At 41.3% G+C, this 14870-nt stretch overlaps 1 protein-coding gene across 1 annotated transcript in view; it reads left to right on the top strand.

Moving 5' to 3' along the window:
• Positions 1–14870, top strand: part of SLC26A5 (solute carrier family 26 member 5) — a 676177-nt gene that overhangs the window by 173852 nt on the left and 487455 nt on the right. Inside the window, exon 3 of the mRNA XM_069628070.1 lies at positions 12192–12331. Within this exon, the coding sequence (XP_069484171.1) occupies positions 12192–12331 (140 nt within the window). The remainder of the gene's footprint in view (positions 1–12191; positions 12332–14870) is intronic.

Genomic DNA, 14870 nt, shown 5'->3' with positions numbered 1-14870 from the left:
CAGTAGCACAGTACTGTTGGTGAAGCGAGAGTGGGATTTTTATTAGTCTGGCAGGTATTGTTTAAAGAGACACGATTTTGGTCTTTTGTGGGACAGGAGGTGGGTGGAGGCATTTAGTCACTGCCTGGGTTCAGTTCCAGATGGGCAGGGCAGTAGGACCGCTGGCGAGTCTTCTCTTTACGAGCTAGTTTTCCCTCGATCATTTTGTATGGTTTTGCTACGCTTGATGTGTTGCATTCTCAAATGAAATCCGTGCAGTCTTATACGCCCTATAAATGACTCTTAAGTCGCTTGTTTCTAGTTTTCTACATTGAAATGAAAATGAGTTCTGGCTGCACAGTAAGGAAGGAGGAACATTGAGGCCAATTCACAAAAAGCCTTCACCACTTGCATGTGACCAGAGCAGACCACACACGAGAGGAAAACACCAGCCTTCTGCCGGTGTACTAATTCACACAAGTGAGTCTGTACGCATAAATGGCTAAATTGCTGCGAGCGAGCAGGTTTGTGGTTTGATGAGGGCACTATTGCATCGCGGGGGCTGGGGCACCGGAGGCGCGCATAGATGACAGGAGGCAGGGCTGTCTACTGCCAGAACAGGAAAGCACCACTTCTTGGACCTCGTGAGCCCAAGACCATTTGCCCAGCAAGTCTACACACAAACCTTCTGTGTTAACGTGGGCTGTTTGATTTACGAAACATTTTCGGCTGTCAATGGCTGCAGGCCGCTTTGCTTCACTGGCTACAGGCAGCCTGAGATATGAAAATCTGTCTTCAATTAGGCTGACGTTCATGCCACCCCCCTCAAGACAGATGTGAAAGATCAAAGATTTGTAGCACTATGAAGCCATCATTAAGAACTTCTAGGAGCTCTATTTGCAAAACAGGGCGCCTATATTGGTGGCAAAAATAAAGCATACACATCCTTGCAAGGGTGAGTACCGATTACTGCGTGCAAAAGTAAATGAGTTGCTTGATGAATACATGAGCGCCTAGAACATATTGTAGTTGCTATAAAAACTCCAATGAATAAATGCATCACACTCTGAAACAGTTAGCAGTTGTGGTCAACACCACCATAAATTAATACATGTATTTAACAGTGAGGTATTCAGGAGAGGTCCAATATATTGTTACTGGACCTAGCTAAAAATGCGTGAATGAATGCATGTATTTACTCTGAGGTATTTAGGTTAATTCAAATGCCTTACTGGCAATAGTTTCAAGGTAAGACATAGGACTCTTTGAGAATCCATTAGCAACTAACAACCAGCATAGCTTGGCTCCTGACTTTCTGACCCAATGCGCTTTAGACTGTGTGATCTTGAGCGAGTGACCACACGTGTAAACCGTCCATAGTTTAAATTGGTTTTCCTTGAGGTAAATCAATATGTGAGTGCCTTTGTTACCTACAGTGGTTTGCAAGTGGAGGTCATCCAATACGTACGTATGCTGTGTGCACAAATCTGTACCTTGTGGTAAAATGCAGTATATTTTCAGTTCTTTGGACCCCGATTGTGATGCCAATAATTGTGGATTTCGCAAAATGTCAGGCTTTTTGAACTCAGGGTTTGCTGCTAACCTTTTTTTGATGCGCTGCGTTAAGAAGCAAAGTGGTGAAGGAAACCAAATGTGCATGTCAGATTTCTGCAAGGTCCTGGGCATTGGCTCATTATGCCATGCACTCCTGGAACCAAAGGTGTCCATCACTTGTTTTGTCTGTGGAAGCTCCCTGGGACTAAGGGTTTGAGAGTAGGCATGTTTCATCTTTTATCTGGCTTGAATCAGGCTTTGCGACTGGAGGCTAAACTGATCTGGACATAGTCGTCGCTTTCGTCGTTCTCTGAGCAGTTTCCTTTTCCTTGACATGCTCCCATGGCAAACAGTGGCTTCGGCGGGGTGAGGGGGGTTCAAGGAAATCGCAGTAGAACACTTGAGGGAAGAATCTCTGGATGCCACACACGTCTTTGCGCACAGACAACGTTTTGGCCAGTCCGGTATGCCACAATGCAAGTCTGGATAATGACACTCTGACCCCCACGTGGTCCTTGGCACACACCATGCATCTTGCAATAGCTGATACCGTCGACTTCTTCCCGATCAATGGAAAAACAAAATGTTTTTGAAATTGAACACATTGCTGGTAGCCAAGGCATATGCATAGCTCAGCACTGAACAGAAAACGAGTTGCTTCACAGCGCTTCATGTTGCGAACATTCATAATTCAGTGTCTACAGCAACACAGAAGAGATTGCAAATATTAGCATCAGTCTACAACCCAAAGCACTTGGCGAATAAATCAGTGTTTTAATGAACGTGTCCAGCGTGTTCAGCCCTTTTCGAAGAGCTCTTGTGGCCGTCATTGTAACCACAGAAAAAACAGTATTGATGCCAGTTAACTGTGAGCTGTCAATTAAAGAGTGCATGACCTAGTAGCGATGCAGTCTGTTTGACCACTGCAGAGTGTGCTTCAAGATAAGACTCTTCACTGCTGCACACTGGTAGACGCATGTTTTGCAGTCATGCCATATGCAAGCTCAATTTTGGATATTTTAATTGTCTTCATTTGAAACTCGGCCAGTGTAGGATTCTGAATTGTGATGGCATGGGTGGATTCAGAGTAAACCCACAGCACTTAACCTGTGTACTCACAATAACCAGGGTTGGAACTCCAATTGCAACATGACAACAGGACTCATTGAATTGCACCAGGTATGAGCTATTAGATAATCTGTGTACTTGATTGTGAGAAAATGCAATTGGTGTAACATGAATTGTGCATTTAGTGTTACTTTCACAGGAATTCACTGGTGCAGCATGTGTGCAAACTAAGCGAGTGAAGCCTTTGCATTCACGTAATGAGTACAGTGTTATTTCAGGACTTGAAGGTGACACACCTGCATGTGAATAGGGCACAACATAATCTTCCCGGATCCAAGTGTTATTAACCAAGTGCACATTACCACAGGAATGCAGTTCCTGACATACCATGAAAGGAAGAGAAGCCTAAACTCGTTGACCTTTTATGCTTCTAGACTTATAGACCTCGGGAGGGACCATTATCGCTGGGATAATGAACCTTCACCAACGTATAGACCTTGGGCAATAACTTGGGGTGCCACTATGACCCCTGTCTCAGTTTATAAAGCATAGTGATGTGTGGAATAGTTAACACTCTGCACATGAATCCGGATAAGGGGCTACTTCACAATACCTTAGGAGCATTTGGCGCCAAGATTTAGCACTTGATTTTCTTATTGGTTTTTTAAATATATTTATTTAAGTGCCTCTGGTCAAAGAGAGACCTTTTACACTATTAATAAAAACCATTAATAATACATAAAAACACTTTTTTGTTTACATATCATGAAATAAATAACATAAAATCATATCGTATTCAGAAAGGTGAATCTTAAGTATGAATTTCCAATGTCTATACATTTTTTATTCTTCCCTCCACAATATGTCGGCTGTACATATCAGTCTAAAAGTATATTCTCTTTTTTCACTAGCTGCCATATGTGATACGCTGCAGAAGTCACTACGAGGGACTCGGCTCCGTAGATAGTGCTCCAAAACTGATCAGTGCGATATGTGACAAATTCATGATAACTTTTCTCATATGCGTCAACAAATTTAGAACAGAGGGTCAATAAGTGACGTGAAGATTCGACTTTCTTTTTACAAAAGCGACACACTCTTCCCGTTTAATACCAATCCATGCCCCTGTGTTTTTTAATACAAGCAACATTTCTAAATGCGGGGATAAAACGAATCTACGCAGGAGAGTACGCTTTAATGAAATAATTCCTGGGAATGTCTAAAAACATTCCTTTGTGAGAATAGAGGGCATGTTTACAAGTCGTTGCCAAATAGGCTAGAGACTGAATGGAATTGTAGTATTTGGTCTTTTTTTCGAAGCCAGGTGTATAAAATACATCGGCAGTCTCTGGCAGTAAATGAAGACCAATATTCAAGCAGCGACTTTCAACCAGTTTCTCCATTTCCCTATACCAAATACTACAAAAGCATCAGTACTTATGGCGTAGTGTGGTGCTCAATAGGTTGCCTTTATCAGGGTCGCTGAAACATATTGAGGCCCAAAATGTGCACACAGCAACTTTCCATAATGAGGTTAGTGATTGCAATCCCAGTTCCAATCGAATAGCCTCAATTGGTAGAGCTCCCGATAAACCAAGTAGAAAACGCAATATTTTAGTCTCTATTTTCTTACTGTTCTATATTCCTCCTGATAGGTTACAGTGGAGTACACACAGTTTATACCCAAGTTTATATTTTGTATCATGTAATGTATATGTTTTTAAAGTGTTTTTCGAATGTATATGATCAGATTGGCATGTAGCCTGAGACACCACTCTATACACCATCAGCTTGTGGCGGCCATCGTAACTTAAAACCACATTGATTACATTATGAATTTTATTGAACGGTTTTAGGCAGATTTGGGCTATTTTTCACTTGTCTTATACTTTTGTTATTGTATCGATTTGCAACTAGCTGAGCTTGAAGCTCAAACGAAGACCAGATATGGGTCTTTGTAAATTCATAGACACGCTTGAACACCGTGCCTACCACAGTGCCCATCGTTCAGTGCCTTTTAAAGGGTAACAGCCACTCTCTTCTTTCTTTTACTTTTAATTTCTTCTTTATTGTTTGCTTTAACTCAGACCCACTGCAGCTCCACTTTCAATAGAACCTTTGAAACAGTGGAGCATCTTGAACAAGTGGCACTGCAAATAAAAATGGGGTTATGACCCAATTCAAGGAAACAGTGTTTGATTGAAAAATGTTGGCAACATGTAAGTGAGGCAGCACTAGATGGCACACAGGACAGTCAGTTTGTGCATATTTACATTCCAAAACACATGTATCTGAAAGAGTATGACCTTGTGCATTTGTATTATTGTATTGTTTTTATTGTTTATGTAAGGTATGAAATTAATAAAGTCTTGAAAAAATCACGTTTAGCATGATCATCGTATTATAATGTAGATGCGACATTTGAAAATATGTGTACTTAAAATGCACACAGTAGTACATTTCCCTTCTAGAAATACAAGGTTCTTAGAAGACAACCCTCAATATAAAAAACTCCGAATGCAAGTGACATTAAGTATGCTTTCCAATTCCAAGGAAAGTCAGAAAGCAGAACATTTAAAATATTAATTTCGTGGAGTAAATCAGTCACTGAAGTTCATTTAGTTTTTGTTGCAAAGTCACCAAGCAAAAGCCTCTACAATTGAATTAGTGGCAATTCTATTGTCTAGAGCGTAACATAACAGAGCGCATATTTTGGTGACCCCTGCTCCTAAGGAGTGGTTTATTTGTATATTTATAGGGCACCAAAACTCGCAGGTATCAGGGCACCAGACAAACACAAAGATGCAACAACAATTTAGCAAGACAACAGGAGCTATGCCTAGTCGTTAGAGGCGCTTCATTGAAAGAATGCAAGTAGCCGACTGACATAGAGGCACTTAAACAATACACGAACAATAAACAATAACAAATATCCTACAGCAAAAGAGAATCAAGCAGGGGTTGAGGGAGCAGGGGGCTTAACATTGCCAACTGTGAAATAAACTTAGTTTTGGTCAAGTATCAAATTCAGGTTCGAGGAACCCTTTGGAAGATAGTGGCACATGCTTAAGCAAAGGGGTACTTGACCCACATCCCACCAGGACACAATCCCTGTTCATCTGGGCACACCAGTCATCCAGCTCAATCCTACGTAGGATCTTCAAGCCAGAGAATCTGACTACTCCTGGCACTGTTCTCTCTGTGCAGGGGCAATATGTTCCTCAGGAGTTATCACAGACCCCGGAGGAGGCTGTATAGCAGGGTATGTCAGTAGCTCTCGGTTATCATTCTTCCCTTTCCCTCCAAATAAACATGTGGCTGTGGTAAGAGACCTCGTGTGGTCATCATTGCCACCTAATTGAACTTCAGCAGTAACATCCCCTATAGTTTCCAGATTAATCACCTGACAACCCAGTTCCTTGCTTATACAGTTAAAATCAGTAACCACAACATGGATATGCTCACTGTCAAGAAGCATGTCGGTACTCCTGGCCTGCAGTCTGTCTCCTATGTCATCGGATTACCAGGACCTCCGATAAACGGTCCCTTTTAGAAGTTGGGGACAAAGCCGTAGTATTACATTCTGCAGGTGCCAACACAGACACTCTGCTTATTCCGGGTATAGAGGGCTTTTTGAATGCACATTTTCTTCTTGCGGGCACCATAAGCCGCAACTTATCAATAGGAAGGAAAATGTGCTAGATTTTATAATAACAGTACCAAGCTAATACCAAAGCTGTACTGATTTATGGTACGAACCTTGGCCCTAGAGCGCTGACAGCGGCATTAACTCACTGAGTTCAGTGGCAGACGATGGAGTCAAAACCACCTGTACACCGAGGTCCCTCCGTTCAAGTGATACCCTTAACCAGGCTCTCAGGGTCGACCTGGCCGTCAGGGTCACATAACACGACAGCTTCCAAGATGCAAAAGCCAGGAGCACCGCCAAACTCGGGCAGCAGAACGCTGCACTGCAACTACAGCTGATACTGTCGCCGACAAGGCAGGCTATTGTTAATATTATTAGTATTACTGTTATTTGTTTGTATCATGCCGGTCACCCGCGGGCATCAGAGTGCAACAAAAAGACACCAACACATAAAGCCAAACATTAACGGGACACTTTGACAGAGCTGAACAGGATCATTATACTACATGATATATTTCAATCAGTTACTTAAATAGATAGGTTTTAAATTTTTTTCAAAAGTTTGTGAGATTAGGATCAGTTGATCAGGCTACATGGCAGGGCAGTGAGGAACAGGAAGGAGGAACAAAGGAAAGGGCCCAAAGACGTCAAGCCACACTACAACAGGGAGTTGCAGCCACTTCTGACGTACCAGCGTTCAACAATCGACTGTAGTCCGATATGATAAAGGCTGTTCTGCAGCCTGCAGCTCTCCAGATGTTTGACTGCAACTCCCATGATCCTTTACCATTGACGATGTTGGGTAGGACTGATGGCAGTTGTAGTCTAGATATCTGGAGAGCCAAAGGTTGCAGACTCCTATGAAAGACTTATGCGAACCAGCATGCATAAACATAACTTGATATTTTGAAGAAATGTGGTTTTCCACAATTGCAAAAGGGTACCACCAACATGCGTAGCTTTATGCACCTTGGTCCCCTCCATGCAATGCTCATCCTTTGCATTTCGAAGTGCTAAAATAAGGCATGTTAAGCCTGGTGAAAACAGTGTTCTGTTGATCATTTATCTTTGGTTGAATAATTTTTTCTCAAACCTTTTTTTCTACAATTCTTTTATAAGAAGTTGTGAATCCCACCCCAACCTACCCACTGCCCCCCACCAATGTTGCCTAGCCCCAATTAACCTTCTACATGTCTTTGGGGCGAAAATCTAGTCAGGAAGTTGAGAAACTAATTTGACCCATTTTTCCACGATCAATAAGATCTACTTCTGTGAAAAGAGGTCAACAGGCTTTTTTCAGCACTTGGAGGAAGCACTTTCAGTGGACTCTTATGAAATCTAGACAGATGTGAAGGAACTTTTGAGGTTGATATCACTTAGTACCCCCGCGACCTGGTTAATTGCAAAAATTTGCACTGTCGCATTGGTGTGTCAAAGAGCAGAGACTTTGAGTTCCTCAACTCAGTTTGTTAAACTGAGAAAACAGGCTGCTGTGATCACACCTTATTACTGCGCCAGAAAAAATCCAAATAGAGTTGTGTGATAGGGGAGTTTAATTAATTTGTCCTATAGATTGCACGCGTTTCGGCATGGTGCCTTTCTCAAATCAGGGCATATCTAGGTGCAACAAAACATGAGTGAAAATAATAAATGCATGTTAAAGCCCTATATACCTCCATCTGACATAATTTGGCATTGGACACAATAACCTACACATTCATGAAGGAATCAGCATCTCACTTCCCCTTTGTGTGCATGATAAAAGAAATGCTTATGGCGACATTAGAAAACAGCGTTTTCATCTTTGAAAACCAATTCTATAAACAAAAAAGAGGTGTGGCCAAGGGTGTGAAATACGCCCCAGCATTGGCCAACCTAGTCATGGGAATGTTTGAGGACCTCCTGATCTACACAACAGACGCATACAAAACTGTCATTAAATGGACATGCTACATTGATGACGTTTTTTTCATTTGGAATGGTACCTTACAAGACTTGGAAGAATTCAGACCAATAAAAACAATTGGGGTATTGAATTCACAGGCACAAGTAGCCAATCGGAGATTAACTTTTTGGACTTAACAATTTTGACCAAAGGCAACCGACTTACAACCAGAACGTATCGAAAAGAGACTGAAGCAAACTCAACACTGTTTGCCACTAGCTGCCACCATGAACCGGTGATCAGAAACATCCCAAAAGGGGAATTCGTAAGAGCAAGAAGGAACTGTGCAAACCCATTACATTTCAAGGAGGAATGTAACCTTTTAAGCAACAGATTCAAAGCTAGAGGTTATTCACCAAAAAGCGTCTAAGTTGCCCATGACAAAGCACAATTAATACCAAGAACACAAACTCTGATAAAAAAGAGGCCAAACCTACTCAAGACAACAAAGTGCAATTCATCACGACATATTGTGCCAACAATCATGAGATTAGAAAAATTCTTTAAAAAAGCTGGTATTTGCTCAAACTTGATCCGCACATAGGGATCTTTATTCATGATCACCCTTCTATAATTTACAGAAGAGCGAGAACACTCTGCACAAGTCTAAGCCCATCATTACTACCTGAAAAGACCAAAGAAAAAGTTCAGACCTGGCTAGATGACCTAAGACCGGGCTTTAGAAAATGTGGCACTTGTACCATGTGCAGATATGCAACAACCAGTACAGACACCTACAGAGACTCAAATGGTATCCAAACAAAAATAAAGGAACAAATGAATTGCCGGACCAAATACGTGGTCTATATAATTATATGTATTTGCAAACAAACTTATATCGGTAGCACAGTTTAGAGAGCTACGGACAAGGATCAGAGAGCACATCTCAACAATAGGCAGCCAAGATAAGAACCTACCTCTAGCCGACCATTGGCAGAAAGTACATCAATTGCAAGACAAAAGAGACATTAGATTCATATGTTTAAAGAGAGTAACATTGGGACCAAGGGGCGGCAACCAGGAACTGCTCCTTTGCCGTGAAGAGGCCAGATATATCTGTCGCTTCAGAAGTGTAGACACTGGCCTTAACACGGACAATGAGATATCATATTTCCTGTAATTTGTACCGTAATAATGTGTTCTCTACTAAAATGAAATTAGGATTTAGCACACAATGATGTACATGCATAATAATTGCACAAATGACACGGGCCCGGGTTAAGCAACATGTAAATATTAAGTACCTTGTAAGGCTCATTATGTGATTTTCAGGCAAATTCAAACATCCGTAGAAATGTCACCTACACATTACTACGATTCCCATAATACACTATTTTGGAATCACATGAGATGGACTGGTGGTCTTGTTACCAGACCCCAATTCCAGTCCTAATACAAGCAGGCCCTTATCTGGCAACCAACTGTTCTATCTCCGACAAAACCGAGACTTACAGATATTGTCAAAGCATTTTGGAACGTGAGTATGAGTACAAATACAATTCGAGCATGATGCACTCTTTCATAAGATTATACATTCCTAGGTAACATACGATTCCCACACATATGTAATCATTAATAATGACTGTCTAGTATCAGGGAATATAACGCTGAGACTGGTTACAGTTCTTGTCTCCTATGCAGAGACAACTTTTGAGGACCTTCCAACATGGCCAACACTAACTTACACGCTTACAGACAGCCCCTACTGACACAAACAAGGGACTAAGTTGCCAGGACATCTCCTTAATGCATGGCATCAAGCAGGGATCGCAGCACCATTTCGCCTCAACGTGGGACGCAGCAACGTTATCTGCAGGTAAACCCTGGGGTCTATGACAGCCCACCCGCTCTCAGGACCAATCGCATCTAGATGTGGATATTTGCAGTACACGGACGCACGGCCAATTCATTTCAATTAGTAGCGTACTTGCAACTCACGGCTTTAGTCATTTGAACTAGTCCAAGATTCTTAATTCAATTAACAGCACAATTGCCACTTATGGCCTTATTAATGTAAACAAGTACAAGATTCTTTCACAGGCGCAAGTACAAATCCATGACTCCTCGAGTGTAAATCAAGATGCTCAGTAGCTGCACTTAGCAGCAAGAACACTGATTCATTTTAAATCTGTACTTTTACTAATATGGAACCTGGAGCATCGCGAGCATTGCCCCATGATACAATCATTATCAGAAACATTAGGTCCCAACAGAGACTTAACAGAATGAGCTGACTTTACTTCAATAATGATCAAAAACCACCACTGTCTTTCCCCCCTCCCCCATTCCTTTACCTCACAGTTGGGATTGATCCCAGGTATTACATCTCCAGTAATGATCATGGGAAACATTGTTGGGTAAGAAAGCTTCTTTCACCTTACTGCACACTCAGCACAAGATTGATTAATCGCAACCACTCCCCAATTCTCTATTTTTCTTCTGTATTTTTGATTTTTTCCACACCCATTCGTCCTTCCCTTATCCCCCACCCTTTCTCTCTGTGATTTTGGAACTAAAATGGAAATGTATACGGATAATATGTCAATTGCTGGGTTTTAATTTTTTCTCTTTTCCATGTTTTGGTTGACTGAATTTTTTCTCTACTGACTTTTTCATCTCGATTTCTACAATGTGTCATGGAATATGATGATTTGAATGTGCATTTATTATTTTCACTCATGTTTTGTTGCACCTAGATATGCCCTGATTTGAGAAAGGCACCATTCTGAAACACTTGTAATCTATAGGACAAATTAATTAAACTCCCCTATCACACAGCTCTATTTGGATTCAGCCTATCTTTTCTGGCGCAGTAATAAGGTGTGGTCACAGCAGCCTGTTTTCTCCTATGGAATCTATCTGCTTTAAACAGGTTCCCAAAACCGGTCACTGCCATAGGAATCTGTTGGTTCCTAACCAGCATGAAAAATACATGCTGGCGGAAAACCATTAGCTTTTGTTCTGTGTCCCCACTCCCCCTGCAACTATGATGAAAATGCTCAAGAGTGCAAAACGTGGTGTGAAACAAGCCATAACCCATCTACGTCTTCTCAGGGCTATCCAACCATATCTGAGTGAAGAACATTTTGCAACCATTGCCAGGGCGACCATACTGTCCAGACTTGACTACATGGGCTGCATGGCAAAATGCCAAGTTATTGAAAATAACGCAGTGAGAATAGTAAGAAAAAAAACAAGAAGCAATCACACCCCCATCGACAGAACTGCCCTGCACTGGCTCCATGGAAGACAGGATCCAGTTTAAAACCATGACTCTAGTTCATAGATGCCTGTTTGGGAAAGCTGCGGCATACCTGAAGGAAAGGATTACTCGACATATACCCAGTGAGATCGGATGCCTTGGGTCTGATCACGGTCTTGGCCCACGAATGGTCGAACGGTTTGGATAGAGCGTTTCCAGTGATAGCAGCACTAAAATGGTACAACCTCCTGTTACGACTTAGACTTGAGCACAACTACATAGCTTTCTGAAAAAACCTGAGAACACACCTTTTCAAGTGAAAGGGCAGATTCATTAGTTTGATCAGGTGCTCTTTTGTCCCGTTGTATACATGTTTGTCTTGACTGTGTCTTAATGTTTGTGTCCGATGCCTGCAAGCTTTTGGCGCAATATAAACCAATAAATAGATAAATAAAATGTCTGGTTTTAACACCTATTACTGTGCTCCAGAGGCTTAGAAAAAGACGACCAAGGTGTTCAATCAAGGGGTAAAGCCTTCAGAGTTCAAAGTCTGCTACTTACCCACTAGACAACACCTCTTAAAGCACATTAGCAAAAGGTTTTGCTTAAGTCATTGGGAAAGAAAGACTGCACTGTAAACACATAATGGGATTTGCTTCAATTGCATAGTCCTTTTCTCTAAATTAAATTGACGTTACCATCTGTTCAATGTTTTATACATACTAGAATATAAAAATGCAATGATATGTTTTCTTTTTAACCTATTTGAAAAATAATTATTTTTATGTTTCTAGCTGTTCATCTAAAAAAGCCAAGTCTCATCTATTCAGTTTTTTGCCAATTTTAAAATGGCTTCCCCGTTACCCTGTGAGGGAGTATATTCTGGGGGACATCGTTTCTGGTTTAAGCACTGGAGTTATGCAGCTGCCTCAAGGTTAGTCCTTTATGTTTATTTCTTTAAAAGGGAATTGAACTTTGCCTGTTTTGATTTGTGTTGACATAATACTGTATTGGTGGATTTTAAATAATGGGGCCATATAAGGAATTAAATAAAAAACAAATCTATCTTTACTTTAAATTCTCCTTCTTACAAACCCAATTAAAGTATGTTTGTATCCGAACACATACCATTGTTCCAATTCTTAAAACCAGGAATTTTGCTCAACATGGACTGGCCAATTATTTCTAAAACACCTGGCAGATCCTACGGTAGTATTAGTCCTGTAGCGATTCATGGCTTCACCTATACATATTGGGTTGAGAGAGAACACTAATTAAGCAGTAATATATACTATTCATAGGAATGTTGGGCTCTGAACTCATGCAATTTGTATTGTGAATACATATTGTATTCTCTGATCGAAGTTTACGAAAGATCTTAATGATTTAAGTGTTTTTGAATTGCTTATCATAAGATCTTATTCTCACATCAGGACCTTTTTTGTGCCATGACATTTCTAGATTGCCATATATTAAGTATAACATTTCTGCTATATTCATCTCTTAACCAAATTGTTTAATTTTATAGATAATTTTATTGTGAACCACTTTTACATTTTGATTATTAAGGTTGTACAGCAATACATTTTTATTGAATTAAGGGTATTGTCGATACATTAGATGATACATTTTTTTTTTTATAGAACTTGATTTTCGAATTAAACATATTTAGTACTACTACTATAAATAATGGAGGACAAAATCCAGAATTAAGACAGTAGCAGAAGTGTTACCCATTAAATTCACATAATAAAAGGCTCTCTTTCTTGCTCTCTCAAAGACAGTTGTCCTTTAGTTACAGTACAATCTTAGATCCACAGACTGTGAAAGTTCTATTTTTAATCAATTTTGACTTGTTTGACCCATCTTTGACATTTTGAAATGATTTTTTTTTCTGGCCCAGACCCTCATGGAATTGTTTGGTGGAAATTCATGCAGCATATTTCACAAAATCAATTGAATAAAAGAAGCAGGCTGTGCCCCTCGTTTCTCCACAGCGCCCTAACTCTGACATCTTCATTTGGGTCTCTGGCCCTAGCAAGCACTATTTGATTTTAGGATATTGGATCCATGTCATACCTTGGGCCTTCCAGAGGTTCCCCAATTGGCCTAACACTGGCCTGCGGGCTAAAGTACTGTCTAGTTCTGCTACCTGGGCATCACCCTGTGGTGATGCTCTGGATCCTCAACCCACAATGGGGATTAAGAACAAGGACTCTGCAGCCTGACACCTTGGATGCTCACATGGTTTGCTACATCTTCTTCACCTGGATTGTTTCAGAGTGCTCCTTCGTGTCAAAGGTTAAACCAGTTTCCCAAAGTTCTCTGTACTGCGGTGGATTCTGAACATCAGAGTAGTTTGCAAAATGACTGCCCATGTAGCAGCCTTTGAAGAGGTTTTTAATGGTATCATATGAGAAGGTTTTGGGTGCCGTTTTGGACCATTCACCTGTAGCCTCCCTGAAAGGCCCTGCGTCTTTGCTGGAGATGTCATTGGTCAGAGTGTTGCAGGAAACTTGGGACCTGGGCCCTTTGCTTACAGGCATTGCAGGAAGAACTCCCTTTTTTGGTCCGAATTAAGATTTATTTTGCATTCCCAGGGAAAGGCCACAGGTAAAATAATCTGTTCTCTCTGAGAGTAAATGGGATTCCATTGTCAGCAGTGAGGAGGTATTCACAGATTCCATTCTCCTCTCCTTTCCACTTCACCAACTGCAGCCATATATCCCAAGGTTTCCGACTTGGACCCTCTCACCTGAGCAGGCCTCACCCATCTGTTATGTTATGTTACTTGGCATTTCTATAGCGCTCTATATATTATTGGTATGACCTCAAAGCGCTGGTAGGTTGAACGCCCTTGGGAACCGCAGTGCTAGTCAGTAGAGGAAGATAGTTTCGTAGGGTGTGTGGGTGTACCAGATATATGTAATGTATCCAGCTGATGTGATTGCTAGATGATAGCTGCATACTAGCGTTGGGTGTGGCGCTGAAGATTTCAGTTGGATGTGTGCAGTCTGGTGGGTGGACACCGAGACTGGGTTCTAGCTGTGTTAGGCCTGAAGGACGCATTATGTGAGCAACTAGGCTGGAATGTCTTGTGTTTTATTAGGTTGATGAGGTGTTCATGGGGTAGTATTTGTATGTGAACAGCTAGTCCGAATTGGTCAGGTATATAGTTTTGTTCTAGTTGTGTGATGATGTATAGTAGAGAGTAAGCGTAGTGATGTGATATGATGGATGTCTTTAAAGCGCCCGAGACCAGGCACGTGAACAGGATGGCAGGGAACACAGCAACACAGCGACACGACACAGTAGCAGGGGGTTGGGATTACAGCACCAGGGAAGGGGGCATATGGATATATAGCAACATCGTGAGGAAAAGGAAAGCAAGGAAATCGGGGTACACCGTGACATTGTAATGCATCAGCCATGGAGCGTTTGGCTCAAGTGGAGACACTTCTAAAATGGTTGCA

This window comes from Ambystoma mexicanum, chromosome 12 (assembly GCF_040938575.1).
Source record: "Ambystoma mexicanum isolate Mex_15411 chromosome 12, UKY_AmexF1_1, whole genome shotgun sequence".
Taxonomy (NCBI): domain Eukaryota; kingdom Metazoa; phylum Chordata; class Amphibia; order Caudata; family Ambystomatidae; genus Ambystoma; species Ambystoma mexicanum.
This window is presented reverse-complemented; position numbering and strand designations above follow the sequence as displayed.